This window comes from Dermacentor silvarum, chromosome 4, assembly GCF_013339745.2.
Source record: "Dermacentor silvarum isolate Dsil-2018 chromosome 4, BIME_Dsil_1.4, whole genome shotgun sequence".
In the NCBI taxonomy this organism is placed as follows: domain Eukaryota; kingdom Metazoa; phylum Arthropoda; class Arachnida; order Ixodida; family Ixodidae; genus Dermacentor; species Dermacentor silvarum.
The window spans coordinates 172,449,247-172,466,420 of NC_051157.2; the positions used below are offsets into that span (position 1 = coordinate 172,449,247).

The 17,174-nt window shown below is 45.8% G+C and overlaps 1 protein-coding gene across 1 annotated transcript in view; it reads left to right on the forward strand.

Annotated features, from left to right (window-relative positions):
- LOC119449043 (uncharacterized) overlaps positions 1–11,399 on the forward strand; it is a 52,425-nt gene extending 41,026 nt beyond the window's left edge. The window contains exons 8-10 of the mRNA XM_049666626.1: positions 7,108–7,252; positions 8,566–8,835; positions 10,103–11,399. Of these exons, the coding sequence (XP_049522583.1) occupies positions 7,108–7,252; positions 8,566–8,835; positions 10,103–10,218 (531 nt within the window). The 3' untranslated portion in view covers positions 10,219–11,399. The remainder of the gene's footprint in view (positions 1–7,107; positions 7,253–8,565; positions 8,836–10,102) is intronic.
- Positions 11,400–17,174: the final 5,775 nt, after the last annotated feature.

Sequence of the window (17,174 nt, forward strand, 5' to 3'; positions counted from 1 at the left end):
AACCGAAACGCACCTCCTACGTTGAAATTCACGATTTCCAGCCCTTGCCAGCTGTCCACATTGAGTTTGAGGCGCTGTTAATCGCGTTTAGCACAGCCGACGAGTTGGTGCACTAGCGTCGGACTTGAACTACGGGATAAGGCAGTTGGACGAAGGAAACTGCATTTATAGCTCAGTCCTGCTCTTTGCATAGTGGGATCCGCACAGAAGTGCAAACCAGCGACACGGCGCGGTGCCAACACCGGTACGTCACCGCTCTTGATCGAAGGCTGCCGGGCGCATTCGCCTGTGCTTCCATGAACGAAATGCCACGAGGTAGAGTGGTATACTTGTGTGTATTGTTATGCTGACAGATTTCTTAGTTACCGGGAAGCACAGTTTGCTTCTTATGCCTAACAGGCAACAGCTCAATTTCCCTTCGATACTTCAGCGTAAAAAAAAAAAAAGAAAACGTGGCTCAGTTGCCACGCGAGTGCGGCAGGCATCGACGTTTCCGCTCAGGTAACGTTACACGCGCTCTCTCAATTAGCGCTTATGCGCGCAGAGTTAACTGTAACAATACGCCCTCGAACGCACAAATTATATTCCCAATGAAGATCCCGAAAAGGGAGACCCAGCCATCAAAAGGAGCAGTAACCCACCCTCCACATAATATATTTATTTACTTATTTATTTAGCATTGGTTCAGACACAGGGAAGGTCTTGGATGGCAAGGCTAAATGCAGAACATTGTGTGCCTGACTAAGGCCTTGTCACCCGTACATTGCCCAATGGTGAGGTAGCATAGCATAAGATATAGCATACATACATATCAATAGCATAGATTGCACGTGCATAGCATACACTATAAACATACGTGCACTAAATACCTCTATCGTTGTACAACTTTATAACTAGTAACAGTTTAGGTTCAACAGAGTATATGTGTAAGAAAAAAAGTGATAAATATGTACACGCATAATATGAAACTGACTTTAAAATAATTACACATAAAGCACACAAGAAACTAATTGGCACACATTCAATCAGAAAGGGAAAGCAAGTATATTTTTCATGCCACTTCAAAGGAGTTAGATGATCAGAAGTTTAGCGCAATAGCGATCGTCTTACTATGTGCATTTATGAAGGACGCGACAAAGTGTTCTAGTTGTTCTGTACCGTAGCTTGTCCTGCAAAATCGAAATGTAAAATTGCCATGCCTGAAATTGTATCAGGTCTTACATGATAGGTAATCAGCATAAAAAATGAATGCATTTTTCTTGAGTTCACCTCGTATGTATATAGGGAGCTTAAATTCGTATAGTTGATTAATAAAAAAGCCATATTTTATGTTTAACAAGTTTGTGTTTTTCCTATCTCAATATTTTTTTTCGCCGCCAGAGCGCGGTGGTATGTTGTGTACCTTTTCCTTTTTCAACACCCCCCCCCCCCCCTCACTGTAATGCCAGAAATGGCGCTGTGGGTACTGTGCTAAATAAAAATATATGTCAAGAAAAAAAGGTGCCGTGTGATCGCGGTGTCCTAGGTTTTCGATACAGCGACCTGGTTGTTTTTGGAGACATATCAGTCGTTCCAAATATGATTGGCATGTGTAGTCCCCCATATCAACAAGCGATAACTAAGATGGGACTGAATCAACGTATAAACAGATGGCGTTTGAGTCAAATAGGAACCAGATATCTAATCCTAAACAATATGCCTATTCACCTCCAAATACTAGAATGAATCTTCGTTGCATGAGCTTTAAACCTCAGCTTTTCATCAATAAGTACAGATAAAATTTTAAAGCTATAGTCCGCTCGATTACACAACTATCGAACTTGACACTAAAAGCCCAATCAGGCCTTATTGCTAGGCTTAAGAACCACATATATAGTTTGATCGATGTTTAACTGTAGCTGGTTCACTGGTAACAAAACTAAGATCTGATCTGACAAATTATTGGCTGCAGTTAGGAGCACACGTACGCTGTAACCTGAGAAAAACAAACTTGTGTCGTCAGCATACCAAACTATATCTGGTGTAACCCGTATCTTTACAATATCGTTTACGTATATAATAAGGAATAGTGGACCTAATATTGACCCTTGGGGGACACCGATTGCTATTCCTTTCTTTTGGGAACAAAGCCTGTTATAGCATACGTATTGTAGTCTAGTAGTGAAGTAATCTTGAATCAGTTTTAGGGCCACCCCGCGAATTCCACAGTATTACAGTTTATTAAATATCATGGTATGTTCAATGAAGTCCAACGCGTTTGTGATATCCAGGAAAAGACCGATCGCATATACTTTGTTGTCAGAGTTACTGGGCGGTTTTTCTTTAATCTTAACACGTGCCATTTCAGTAGATCTGTGTTCACGGAAGCCAAAGTGTTGTTCCACAAGGGCGTGCTTTTTATTGCGATAGCAATTATATGGACACTCAAAAGCAGATTTCTGCCGTCGGCGTCGCCGTCGCCGTCGCCGTGAGGTTCCGTATGACGTCAATGGAGATGAAATCATCGCCGCGCGCCGAACGCTGTATGTGCAAGTGAAAGGGCCCGAGGGACGCGCACTTTCACGGGGAGTGAACGCACGGCGGAGAACAAACGCGCGTTCTGCGCTGTGCTCCCTTAAGGGCTGCAGAAGTAGGCGTCTCTTTCCTCCTCTACAATCACCATATATGTAGAGCAAACGTGCCTTCTTCCGACGCGCGACAGGCCGTGGGGGAGGGGGGGGAGGGAAGGGAGGCGACGTTTAGCTGCGGCACCAAGTACTTATTTATATCAGAGGCTCCGGCAACAGTCACCAACGCCGCACGCATTTTGAGCGAACGCGGGCAAAACGCCGACGGCGTCGACAACAGTTCTGCGTGTTGCCGGTGCTGCTGCATGTCCAAGTTTATACAGCTGATAAAGCTGCTATCATTACTCCGTATAGCTCTCTTCAAGTTTGCTATCGCAATTGATGCTTCGCCTTTCAGGTGAAACTGCGACAACTTTTTTAACTAGGAATTTAGTTAGGCAGCAACTTAGGAGTCGTTCCAGCACTTTGAGAAAAGAGGAAGTATGGATATCGGGTCTTTAATTATTTAAATCAGCGACGAAGCCTCCCTTACGCAATACAATCACTTTGGCGATTTTCATAAAATCGGAAAAGATGCCATTCGCGAAAGCACTGTTACACACATGGCATAATGACGCCGAGACAATATCAGCAACAGCTATGATTGGTGCTGCTTTTATGTCATCCGTCCCGGTTGCAGTACCCTTTTTTAAGGCCTTAAGAACGAAGAACATTTCCATTTCAGTGCAAGGTAGCCGGAAATTAGAATTGGACCTCTTGTAGTTTATATATTTTTCAGATGCCATTATAATAAACCACTAGAGTGAGATGTCCCACCAGGAAGTAAAAAATGATCATTGAATTCGTTGGCCAAGTAAGTTTCGCTGTATTCAGTCTCATCAAACGTTAGAGTATTCGGGTTTGTGTTTTGCTGGTTTTGTTTAAACTTGCGAACTGCATTCCACAATTTCTTTGGATCGTTTTATACCTTGGAAAACACATGTTCATAATACCTGTTTAACTTTCTTGAGGTCCGGAGTCAACTTGTTTCTTATTTTCTGGTGTTCACTTATTATACCAAGATCACTGTAGCGAAAAAATTTTTATCAAATAGTTTGTCACGTTTCTGCATTCTTTTATACATCTCTCGGTTACCCACGGCTTCCTAGCTTTCTTGTCCGTTCTCATTTGTTCTAATGGACAAGCAGCATCTTAACACTGACTTTATTATCTTAATAAGCGTATCATACGAAATATTGGGATCATTATCACTATAAACTTCAGACCAGTCTCTGTTCTGTGTCACTGAGTGAAACGCATTATATTCTCTTCGTCAAAGTGGCGACAGAAAAAGGCTGAGATCAAAAACGCCTTCATTTGTTTTCATGTCGAGGCAAAAAACAGAATACTGGCAAATCATCGCTTAAATCAGAGGTAAGAGTTCCCCCCAAAAAACATCATTTGGATCGTGGTTAGTTATGCATACATGATTATTGATTCGAAATATGGCATTATGTTGCCTGACGAACAGATTGTATTATGGGAATTATATAAATGTAGTACGTCACAATATTGTTTAGTTTCAGCAGAAGGTAATATTAAGTTATATATATTACAATGAGTTCATGTCGTCAACCAAGACAACCGGGAGACTCTGATTGGATGCGTATTCCAATATTTGGGTAATGAATTGAATAAATCAACCAAGATAACCTGAAGCGGGTCGGGACACCGATGCCATTAGATATTTACAACATTTTACAGCAACAAATTCATAGAAATCAGAAGCGTACGAGCATTCTGACAGTATCTCGCAGGAGAGATCTTTTTTTTTTCAAATAAGTAAGTACCTCCACTATGGTGGCGTTTACGATAAACACCTTCGCATTTATATCATCGTCATTTATATCACAATGAATATCATCTGCGCTTGGGAACCACGTCTCAGTAAAAGCAAGAACTTTAAATTTATGTTCTAAAGATTGCAAATAAGTTTCAGTTTCCATATATTTATTTTTAAGGCCCCTAGCATTTAAAGATAGATAGTTTGGTAACTTTTAGGAATAAGAGATGCGTACACGGCAGAGGTGAATGAAAAACTGTCATAGTAAGCTGGGGCCAGATTCACAAAGCATTTCTTTCGTAAGCTCGCTTTGTCATTGGCTGGCTCCCTTCTCCTAATGATATGTCCGACATCCGGATTGGCTAAAATTCTTTCTTTCGAAAACTTATAGCATAAAAAGTTTTTGTGAATTCGGGCCCTGATGTGCATGTGCCCGCCAAGAGAAAAGAATGTAATATATAGCGCTAAAAGGGCACGAGAAAATCAGCCCTGCACACGAACAATTTGCCGTCCCTATACCAGGCGAATTGGTGATGTTTTTTCTGACACCATAGCGTCATTTCTCACAGAAGCTTCTCGTTTTCTGGCGTCAGATTAACAAGAGAGAAAACATTCAATTTCCTTGTTTTCAAATTATCCTTTTTTGTGCATCCATTAGTCCCGTGTGACACGGGATAAAAAAGCGAACGAGCACTACGGGTTCATTGTCTGGTTTAGGGGGAAGCCAGTGAATACGTTCGACATATGCTGGAGGCAGTTCGACAAGTTGCAGTGTTCTTGCTAAGTTGTTTACTTTGTCAAAGAGGACCTCATTGTCACTGTGCCAGAGTCCATCAATTTTCAAATTTTGGTACCTGCTATACTGCTCAAGTAGGTAAATTTGCTGCCATAGTTTTTGAATTTCTTGTTTGCCATTGCTTGCCTCAGCTCCTCCAACCTTTTTTTTTTCCAAAACGTTCTTCAGCCATCTCTGAAGAACGTTTTTTCATTGTGACCAGCACTTGATCGTACACATCCCAGAAATGTTGCACAGTCTCCTCTAATTTGCCTACTGTATGCTTCAACCGCATGAGTTCTTCATTCATAATGGCAGGTAGCTCCATCAACTGCTTGGTGATTTCAAACAGCATCCGTTCAAGTCATGAAGCTTGTTCGGGTTTGTGTGCGCCCCAGCATTCGACCAGATATGGCCGCTGTTTTCAAAGTACCCTGGATGCTCATACCTGCCTCCCACAGTGTCATACGATACTTCTCATATGCGTAAACCTGTATGTGGTACAGCATTTAGACATTATTTCATGTCGTCAGGGCGTTGGTTCCACTGTACTTGAAGTGAACAGCGAGCGGTGGCCGTGTACGTACCGATGTAAACAAATGCGCTCTGCTACTGTTGTGTAAGTAGTATGCACGCACTATCGTCCTTTTAAACAGCTATGGCTGCTATGGTGAAAACGTAACTTTAAGAGCAGTTTTTATCGTCTTATTGCGTACGTTCAGTGCAGAAGACAAGTGCATGAACTCGGCTACTACACTATGGCTGACCTCCACTGAGTGGAACCAGCCGCCTACCAAACTTCATGTGGGCGGCTGGCAAGTGCACAAGTTGGAGCATTTTAATTTCTGAAGCATGTTTAGATTTGTTTTGGACCCAACTAAGTATTAATACAAGCGCAGTCATTGTGACAATCGCGTTACGGTGCGATGTATTCGCTCAGTGGCCCATCACACGGTTACACGTTTTGCCGGCGTAGCTGCACGAAAGCCCGTCGTCAGATGATGACGACTAGCGGTTGTCGGTCGTGCCGTTGTAAAATGGAAGCTTTCTATGTCTCAATGATTCGTCCATGAGCGCCGAAAACGCACTGCAGGAAATCCAACTTACACAATGAAACTACCTGCGCATCGGCGCACACAATCATAGAAATACAGTTTACATTCGCAGTTGTACCAATTAGGACAATGGGAACTGCACCGCCACACTACGCAGACGAACTGTATATATCTTCATTGCATTACGTGCGTCACGCAATGCACTCCCGGCCATCACCATGGTTGGGGCGATTGTGCAGCGCACCGCAGAAGAGGAGGCTGCCGTACGCGAACGTAAGCGCGAGCGCGAACGTGCCCGTAAGGCCAATCCCGTGTATCGCCAACGGCATGCTGTCCGTCAAAGCGTGAGTGTTTGCGTGTAATAAATGGCTGCATAATCTAAAATAAAGGCTATGCAACTTAACGAAATGTGTTCTCATTCAAATTCAACGTTGAAAAACTACAAAACTAAACAAGAAATCGAATCCCTTATAGATCGCGTCGGGTCGCTCTGCATTTCTTGGGTTCGTTGCGTGGTCGTTGGCTTTGGACTTTGACTTTGATTCAGCTTGCATGGGCGAAAGCGTCGCGTTCAATCATCGTTCTTTACGAAACGGGCTTTGATTTTTTTTTGTTGGCCTCGGTGTCCTGTCGGAAACCGTCCAGTGACACAAAACTAAAATTACAAGAAGCACTGGCAAACGCACAGACACATTCCAGCTTGCTTTATGAGCCTGCTTCTCAGCGCCCTGCGGCACACCAACGCCGCACATGTAGCGGCTCGCGGCGGCCGCTAGGCTGGCGCCGCAGCTCATTGCAAAAGACGGATTGCCTAGAAAGAATAAAACGAGGCTACTGTTTCAGGTGAAAATACGTATTATGTACTATGCGCATTCCTCACCACTGCAGGTAGTCGACAGAATGACTGATAAGCGATTGGGCCCCTACCAAACCGGCGAGCTCTGCTACAAAGCGCCTACAGTTATGAAAGGATACTACAAACGACCCAAGGAGACGGCCGAGTTCTTCGACGAAGAAGGATGGTGCAAGTCAGGTACACAAGGGCACACTTCATGGATATACAAAACCCCACCATTGATCCTGATGAGACTGTGGTGCATTATGCCTTGAGATCCTCGATACGTTAAAATTCTCGTTACAGAGTGATGCATTACTATGGAGGCGTGTACTGTCGCAATTCTCCTTTCGAACCAAACTGAACATAACCTGAGGTATACTGATAGAAACTAAGCAGAGTATGGCCGAGTGTACAATATGCCGATTACATTGCAATGCGATAATCCACCTTTTTTGTGTAATGAAACAGGGCTTTCAAAATAGGGACAAATTTGCCCACACCTTTTATTGGTGTTCCGTTGCGTTCTTGCACTAAATGTTTGTATATTTAAATCGTCAGGTGCGTTAGCGAACCTATGAGCGCCCGTTTCGTTTTTTAAACAACATATTTAGGGGCTAGGTATTGCCATGTCAATGTAGTGTAATCTTTATTTATGAATGCTGTATGCAAAGGAGCATGTCTCGTTTCACTTTAAGTCCTTGTACATGCATTAAAACGTATTTCTAAATGTAATACATTGAAGACTGCGGGTGGACTTGCTTACTGAAGGATCAACTCTTGCACAAATTGGTCAGCTTGTCCCTGCTGGAGCCGATGTCTCTCGATGCGTCAAGGTCACCTTTATTAACGCCATAGCGTTAAGGGCCCCGTGTCGCAAAAAATCCGGCCTCGGCGTGCGATGTCGGCGGGTGGCGGAGAAAATCATCCCCAACGACGCACGCCCTCCGAATATTTTTAGGTACATGTATATGCCACGCCTTCTTATATGACATGCGGTATATGCGGGTTATATTGCTACGCCATTATATTATTAATGTTGCTCATACCTTGTCTTGCATTCTTGACAAAGCTATTCCTGGGAATTTTGAGAATTAAAATCCACAAACAAATGTCATGAAACAAAACACGCACAGCGCATGCTCTTTATGTTAAATCTTCTCAGAGGGAAATATTCAAAGTACAAAAAATATATGAAAACCTGAAAATTGTGCAATTTTTTTGGCGCGGCTGTGCAATATCTCCCGGATCACACCACGCAAGAGGCCGCTTTTCTACCAGAAAACTCGCGTTCGTGCATAGCGTTCGCCGCCAGTGTTTCCCGGTAACCATTACGGTTGCTTAAGCTGCAGTTGTCGGGAAGCGTGACAAGCAGTTAGGGATCTTTGAATGCTGTCGCGTTCCACTCTTAAAAAGCGAAGCTTAAGCGTCCTCCAAGTTTTCTAACACTGCGAATTATGCCCCTTGGTGCCGCTCTAAGTGATCGCACGCCCATCTCTTCATTCTGTCAGGCGATGCAGGCTACTACGACCAGGACGGACGCATTTACTTTGTTCAACGCTTTAAAGAGATGATCAAGTGCATGGACAACCAGGTTGTGCCCGCAGAGCTCGAAGAACTCTTGCTGCGGAAGCATTCGGCGGACATCGTCGAGGTGTGCGTCGTCGGCCTACCGAACCCCAGCTACGGAGAAGCACCGGCTGCCGTGGTCGTGACGCGATGCGCAGAAGTCACGCAGGACCTCCCCGAATTGTCGACGCGGATCAAGAAGACAGTAACGGGTACGCGAATCCGCTACGCCATCGAATCCCATAAGGGCTGACAAGTGCAGCGGATAGTATCGCTAATTGAATGTACAGCGCTAGAAATTTCCATCTTGATTGCATCGAGAGTCTGATTATGGTGCATGCGTAATCCTTTTCTAGAGGTTTCAATTTTTAATTATTGCTTAGTCTAGTTCGAGACTTCCGCGTGGCTATACCAAATATTTGCTGTCGGCGATGAGTGCCAGCTGAAACCTACCTTGGGCAGACTGTCACCTTCGTTATTTTTAATTACGATATAGCAATTGCGGTTTCAATTTTTTTTTCAAAATTTGGCAAACGTTTTAAAGCACTCATTTTCATCCGAAAATGTATTTTTATGTTGATATACTGTTAGAGGAAACTAATATGCGCAGGGGTATACATTTACAAGGCAAGTAATACAACGATGTTGCAACAAGCGTTGGACAGAACGCCACCCCGTCGTCATCATCATTATCATCGTTGTCCGAGCTCTAAACACCTGATCATCAGCATTACAGCGTACTAGGTTGCTGAAGAGTGTACCGAGCTCGGGTGGTAAATGGGCCGTTTCTGTGATGACACCGCGAGGCAGCGTTTTCTGTAGCAGGCTGGGATGATAGCTGGCTAACGAGACGATTGGAAAACAGTGAATTAGGGTTTGATTTATTATACATGCGTAATGGGCAAATGGTGCAACATAAGGTCACTGAACACATGTATGCGGACGAACTTGAGTTCCTGGAGGACAATGCAAGAGATTTGCAGAGATTTGCCAATATGTGTGGCAAGACAGCGACAAATATAGGCCTTAATCTTAGCACGGAGAAATGAGTAATCGTGATCTTTATTCAAGAGACAAACGGTTCGAAGTTGCCAGTGCCCGGTTCGGCAACGCTGGAGATTACTCCCAACAAATGATTTGTGAACTTAAGCCGATGAAGTAGAAGAGTAGGGTTTAACATTATTATGTATAAGATAAAGGCTGTGTTGAATAGCGTAATTTATATAGAGCACGGCAAAATTTCTTGTGTGTGGGCCATTGGGCAGCATTACTAATATTATAGAGTACTTTTGCATCAGTGGAGCTGCAAAATGGCATGACTGACTTCATAGCAGCGCTAGTTGCAAGCGGTTGTTTGAAATATTCTGGCGTTTTTAGAGGACGTAATGTGGTGGAATTTTAGTTCACTTGATTTTGTTTTCTTAACGAGTTAACGCTGATGAGTGTGATAAGAAGTAATCTATTTTTACTTTTCCACAGAAAACTGCGCAGTGCACAAACACCTGTATGGCGGCGTCTTCTTTGTCGACTCCATTCCAAAGACCGAATCCGGCAAGACAAACCGCCCTGCTGTGCTGAAAATGTGCGTTGCCTAACATAAGGTCCTTCTCGAAACTCACATCAGTACCTGTATAACCGTGAGCATATCAGCTGAAAGACTCAATGGAGCCCAAATGATATGCTCAGAATAATCACCGATCTGTAAACATAACTGTAATTATCGGAAATGCTCACGCACTTAGGATTCCGAAAATCAATTTTTTCAGTTTTAGTTATCAATAAAGCTAGACCGTTTATTTGGGGGCCTCCGGCATTTATTTCAACGAAACAGTTACCGTTCTTCAGCAATAACTTGTGTTTGAAATATAGCACTGCACGGGCTCGGGCTTACCCGAAAGCCCGGGCCCAGCCCGGCCCACGGGCTGCCTTACTAGGGCCGGCCCGTGGCCGGGCCGGGTAGGGCAGTTTTTTCACGGGCTCGGGCCGGGCTCGGCATGTGCTTTTTGACCCGGGCCCGACCACAGCATGTGCTTTTTGACCCAGGCCCGGGCCGGGCTCGGACTTTCTGGTGGTGTGCATGTAACGTGCAGCGAGTTATCCTCGCGCATCTCGACTCTGAAAAACCTGTTCCCACGGTGCAGCTGGAAGCTAGCAGTGCTACTCCTGTGTACTTCCCTTTTATTCTTCCGTCGTATTTGGCGCTGTTTGAACAGAATGTCAAACAGAACAGAAAGACCGAAGTTGCCTGTATTCCTTACCTAAGTCAATGTAAATAATGTTTTCAACGCGGTGCAAGCGCGTTCGCGACTTGCTGATTCTTCAAAGGCGATTGGTAAAACGATGACTTGTAAGAAAAGATAAATTCGCCACGCGGCTGAAATATGTCACTACGTCCATCCATGATTACATGCATGTTCTCAACCGGCCGCCTAGCAGCAGCGCATTGCACTGCACCATGGACGAACGAGAAGCTTTCTTTCTCCATTTACTCCATCCATGCGCTGCGCTCACGACTGGACGTGGCTGCGCTTCGGCTATAGCGCACTAGAGAATACGGTTGAGTGAGACGGGCGGCTGCGGCGGGACATGCTTTGCAGTGAGGCGCCCGACGTGGGAAAATGCTGTGGCGGCGCTGAGATAGAAGTGGATTGGGCCGCATCAAGGTCGCGCCATTGGACACTGCTTGCGATACTGCTCGGCAGGGTCATTCGTACTACTTCGCGCGCTGGTATTTGCGTTCAGAACGCTCAAATGGTGTTTCTAATTGCATATGACATGTTTTTATGCCTTTAAAATAAATTACTTTCATTCTCTCCTTTGTTTTATTTTTTAATGCCGCTCGGTGATCTTTTTCGATCTCGGGCCGGGTTCGGGCCGGTTTCGAGCTGGGCTCGGGCCGAGCTCGGACATAAGGTAAAGGGGCGGCGGGCCGGGCCGGGCGGGTAACGTAGATTACTTCCGGGCCCGGGCCGGGCCCGGGTCTCGCCATAAAGCTTTTGTTCGGGCTCGGTTGGGCAGCCCAACGTAAAAACGGGCCCGGGCCGGGCCCGGGCTGGAAAAATTGGCCCGTGCATTGCTCTAGGGCCCTATTGTTCGGAAATGATTCTAAACTGTTTTTATTCCAATTTCTGCAATCAGCCTCCACGATTGGTCAAACCATTTTCGGGCCACTCCCAACTACGCCTGTCTGTCACGCGACGTCACGAAACTCGCGATAACTCCCCATCTGATATAACGTGTACACAGTGATTATGCATGATTAAACCACACAAAAGAAAAATAATCATTCCTGATTCGACGCCGTTTCAGCATTAGCCCTCTCTATTGGTCCAGTGTTTTCTGGCTGCGCCCACTTCGCCTGTCTGTCACGTTACCTGACAAAACGGCGAAACCTCACCACGTCAAAGTGACGTGTACGCGAAAAAAATGCGATTAATATGCCGAACGAAACTCAAAATTTTTCTGAATAGCCACAGACTGCCCCGTTCCGAAAGAAATCGAAGATGGCTGCCGGCCGATCGCTCAGGCCCTCGCTACTCGCACCTGCCGGTGAGCATGTATTTATTTGCGCCTGATAAACCTTTTTCGTGGCAGTAAAACGCTATCAAGCCCTTTCGGCACGTATACGACACCGCTCTGCCAACTCTTCCTTGCTGAGGATCCGTTTGTGCGGCATTCTTATCCTTCCGTTGCACGCCGCCGCGATTTTCCACCAGCCACCGCAAGCTAAGTAAGGCGAAGCGGACCAATCGGAGAAGCCGGCGCCACCCTCTTCATGCGGTTACCTATTTTCACTGCGCTGGCTCGGCCCCATCGAATCCCTCTTCACTAGAGCGTGCTCCTCGCCTCTTGTCAGCCAAAAAGATAACACCGCTGAGTGTAGGCAATGTTATTGGTTTTGAAAGCGAACAAAGGTGACCGCCTATAAACGAGGAGAGTGTTTGATTGGGTTGTTCAGACAACGCTGTCGGTCACCGCCCAATGCTTGCGTCGGTGGTTACGTAAATTTGACGTCAGGAGTTTGGAATCAAAACAGTTTGGAATCATTTTACGTTATAGCGCCCCTAAGTTGAATCACATCTAGTTATGTGAGCATCGTAAATGTGAGTATACATGCTTGCAGTAATTATGAAGCCTACAGACAATTAAACCAATGAAAATATAGCGCTAATTTCCTGCTGTAATGTGAATGTAGCAATGATATACTAAATAAAAATAAAAATTATCAATAAGACATATTGCCGCAGCCAGGACAAAGATAACCTGCCTCTGACAGGTATTTTTTCGTTCAATTACCTTTTCTACGCCTAGATATTTGCTACATTTCAATTAAAACCAGTAATTTACAGTATTCAGTTTTATTTCATTGTATGCTGGCTTCTTACATATATGACTAGCCAACCTGGGCCTCACAGCTGCCCTTCTTAATAATTATATAGATGTATACTTGTGCCGTTTCTTAATAAAGCCATTTCTTGAAGTTAACGCATAGGTCGTGTCTTTCCTCATTCGACCTTTTATTTGCTCGGTTGTTTTTTAATTGTGGCATGCATGTAAAACATGGGGAATAGTATTGAAAACACTACATTTACTCAGTATCAAAATATGCTTGATAATGCACGCGTCGAAGCCATGTGTAGTTCTGTTTCTAATCGTTAAGGGCGCTCCATCTTAACGCAGCTCTTCTTCTAGTTCGAAAATAATTTTGGACAACCTGCTGCGTTTCACCTTTCTAAATTCATTTCAGAAGAGATGAATATGACTTGCATAATAAATGGCACTGGTTAGGTATATGATGAAAAAATTCACTAATTAACATTGTAAATATTCGCTTCTATGATACGTTGAAATTGCGGAATTGAAGCCAAATAGTAGTGATATGATGCATTACTAGCAGAAATAGGAGGAGGAGGAATAAACATTTATTGCGGAACCAGCACTTTAAGATGGCCGGGCCTAAGCCTCCCATGAGGGGACGTCGAGGGCTTGCCTCGCCGCCGCCTCACGGGCGTGCTGGGTCGCCCAGGTTTGGTCGTCGAGGGTGGAGCTTTGGAGGTTTAGTCATCGAGGGTGAATATTTAAATAATATAAAATGAGTGTGCATGTGAGCAACGTACGATCGAAACTTCTTCATAAAGCAGGTGAATAGTGGCATATGTTGTCACGATGCACAAACAGCAGGAACTTGGTAAACAGGACAGGTCGCTTTAATTAGACAAACTGAAAATGATTAAGCATGGCCCTCGTCTTCGTTTCTGCCGTGCGCGAGATCTTCTGCGTGCCCCATATTATATGTGGCATTTACCTCCCTCCTGAGAGAGCATCGTCCCGGTGCTCACCCAAAGGCAGGAAGATGTCGTGTCAGACGAGAAGCGGGCACTTCATTCTGAACAGCAGGGCTACATACGCACAATGTGCACCACTTCTGGTGGACGCTAACTCACCCTGGAGGAAGGACTGTCAGGGATAACCTCATAGTACACGTCGCTGAAGCGTCGTACAACCTTGTACGGACCAAAGTACCTCCGGAGTAGCTTTTCTTTAAGTCCTCGACAGCGAATGGGACTGCAGATCCACACTTTCTCGCCTGGCTTATAGGTTACGTATTGGTGCCGTAGATTGTAAGGTCGAGCGCCGTAGTGCTGTTGTCGGGCGATTGTGACCCGCGCGAGCTGTCTCCCTTCTTCCGGCCGTTGAGCGAAAACTTCAGCGTCTGTGCCTGTATCACCGCAGTTTGTGTGGTAACATCGCATCGAGCATCGTCGTCACTTCACCGCCATGAGAGAAGGCTAAATGGTGTCTTTCGCGTTCTTTCCTGCTGCGCCGTGTTATAAGCGAATGTGATGTACGGTAGAATGTCATCCCAATTTTTGTGTTCCACGTCTACGTACATGCTCAGCATGTCGTAGCGTTCTGTTAGGCTGTTTGTTTGCGGGTGGTAGGCAGTGGTTTTTCGCTGAGCCGTGCCGCTGAGGCTAAGCACCCTCTTTAGGAGTGTAGCCGTAAACGCCGTCCCTTTGTTCGTTATTATTACAGTTGGTGCACCGCGCCTCAGAACCATATTTTCAACAAAGAATCGCGCTGCTTCGGCTGCGGTGCCACGTGGAAGCGCCTTGGTTTCTGCATAGCGTGTCAGGTAATTGGTGGCAACTATTACCGACTTATTTCCAGTATTGGAAGTCGGGAATGGTCAGAGAAGGTCCATCCCAATTTGGGCAAAGGGCATCATTGGCAATGGGAGTGGTTGAAATAGCCTAGCTGGTTTCCAATGTGGTGATTTGTGTCGTTGACAATCGAGGCACGTGAGCACGTAATATTTCACAAAGGTGGCCATCCTTGGCCAGTAATATTTCTCTTTTAGTTGGGTCAGTGTCCGCGTGGAGCCGAGACGGCCAGATGTCGGTTCATCGTGGCAGGCTTGTAAGACCTCTTGACGGATAGGCGTAGGGACGACAAGTAGGTGGCTGCTTCCGCTTGGAGGAAAGTTCTTGTAGAGAACATCATTACGGAAGCAGAATGATGGCAAGGTTCCTGGAGATGTTTTTGGGCGCGTTTGTAATGCAGCCTTCTGAAAAGTCAATTATGGTAATCAGCTCGCTGTCTGCACGATGCTGACGAGCAATGGTGGCCGTTTCTAGAGCTGCTATAAAAGCCATGTCTTAATCGTCTGTGACTTGCCTGCTCAATCGGTGACTTTGAAAGGCAGTCGGCGTCTCAGTGTTGCCGTTCGGACTTGTACACCACTGTCATATCGAATTCGCTTAGCCTTAGGCTCCAACATGCAAGTCGACCGGATGGATCCTTCAAGTTCGTCAGCCAGCAAAGGGAGTAATGATCGCTGACAACACTGAAGAAACGGCCATAGAGATATGGCGAAACTTCATAATTGCTCATACCACCGCAAGACATTTCTTTTTGTGTGGTTGAGTAATTAGACTCGGTACGTGAGAGCGTCCTGCTTGCGTATGCAATGACTCTCTCGGCGGAGTCTTGCCTTAGGACGAACACAGCGCCTAGACCTACGTTGCTAGTGTCCGTATGTATCATAGTAGGTGCGTCCATGTCAGTGTGAGCGAGTACAGGAGCCGTTTGCACACGATGTTGGAAATCATTAAACACTGCTTGCTCTTCTTCGCCCCATATGAAGGCAACATCTTCTCTTGTCATGCGCGTTAACGGCGAAGCTATATATGCGAAAAATTGGCAATAAATCGTCGGTAATAGGCGCAGACCTTGAAAACACCTCAGTGCCTTCTTATCCGTTGGCGCTCGATATTTTGCGATGACCGTGATCTTGTCGGGGTCAGGGCGGACACCTTCATGACTCACAACACTAGAGAACTAGAGTTCTTTGAAACCAAAGTAAAATGTTTTCTGCTTTGCGTGTTAGGCCGGCGGATCGCAACGTTTCTAAAACCGTCAAGTCCACCAGACGTAACGAAAGCAGTCTTTTCTCTGCCTCTCTCGTCCACCTCGATTTCCCAATGCCATTTTTAGGTCCATCGACAAGAAGTAGCGGGCATGCCTCAGCCTCTCGAGAGAATCGGCGATACGCCGTAATGGGTATATGTCTTTCTTTCTCATCCGGTTCAGCTTGCAGTAGTCGACAGAAGAAAATCGTAGTTTCGCCCGAAAGGCAAAGCATCAATTGCGATAGCAAATTAGTGGAGGGCTATGCGGAGTAAGATAGTACTTTTATCGCCTGCATAAACTTGGACACATTCGCTTAGTAACTGAATTAAAAAGCATGGCGTCAGCGCGCACAGGCGAACATGAATAGATCACGCTCGATGACCACAGACAACCACTGTCAGAACGCTGGCATGAGCAAGCGCCGCGGCAGCGAGCGAAGGTTCGCGCGGTCTGTCGCTTCTACGGAAACTGAGCGGCGAAAGCACAGCGCACACAAAGGTAAGAGCCGTGTGGAGACCGCTTTAAATATACGGTGCGCGCGACAGCCCACAGCCGCGCAAAGTAGAAGTACGCAGTTGCTGGCAGAGTAGAAGCCGCACCCCCTCCCTCCAGCGATGCATTGCCTCCTGTCGCGTGGGGGATTGAGTCTAGAGTTCTCCTTGCGCCCGGACGCAAGGTACGCATTTGGTGCCGCAGCTAAAGGTCGCCTCCACTCCCTCCCTCCCATTTCCCTGTTGAAACGCCTGTTTCAAGTATAGTGGTAGCGTTGTCTGCTGCACTGTGCGGCGCATACAAGCCGACGAGAAAGAGGTTTAGAGTAGTGCGCGTTGGACGCGGAATGCGGTGCATGGGCACGGGAGAAGAACGACGAAAAAAACCCCTGAAGACGAGCTGACGCATTGTCGTTTGGTATGAAGGCTTGTCCGCCCTGACGACGAAGCCTGCTCTTTCTTTCGAAAAGGCTCTCGCCTTTACGTTTGCTGCCGAAAACCCGAGAGCAGGACTCGACTTGGATGCGCCATGGAGCGCTTGAAGAAGATGGGTGCTGCACGAAGAGCTCAGAAAACGCGACTTGTAAAAGGGATCGGCGATCTTATTGAATCCAATGAATTCAACCTTGCACCACAGTGGACTATAT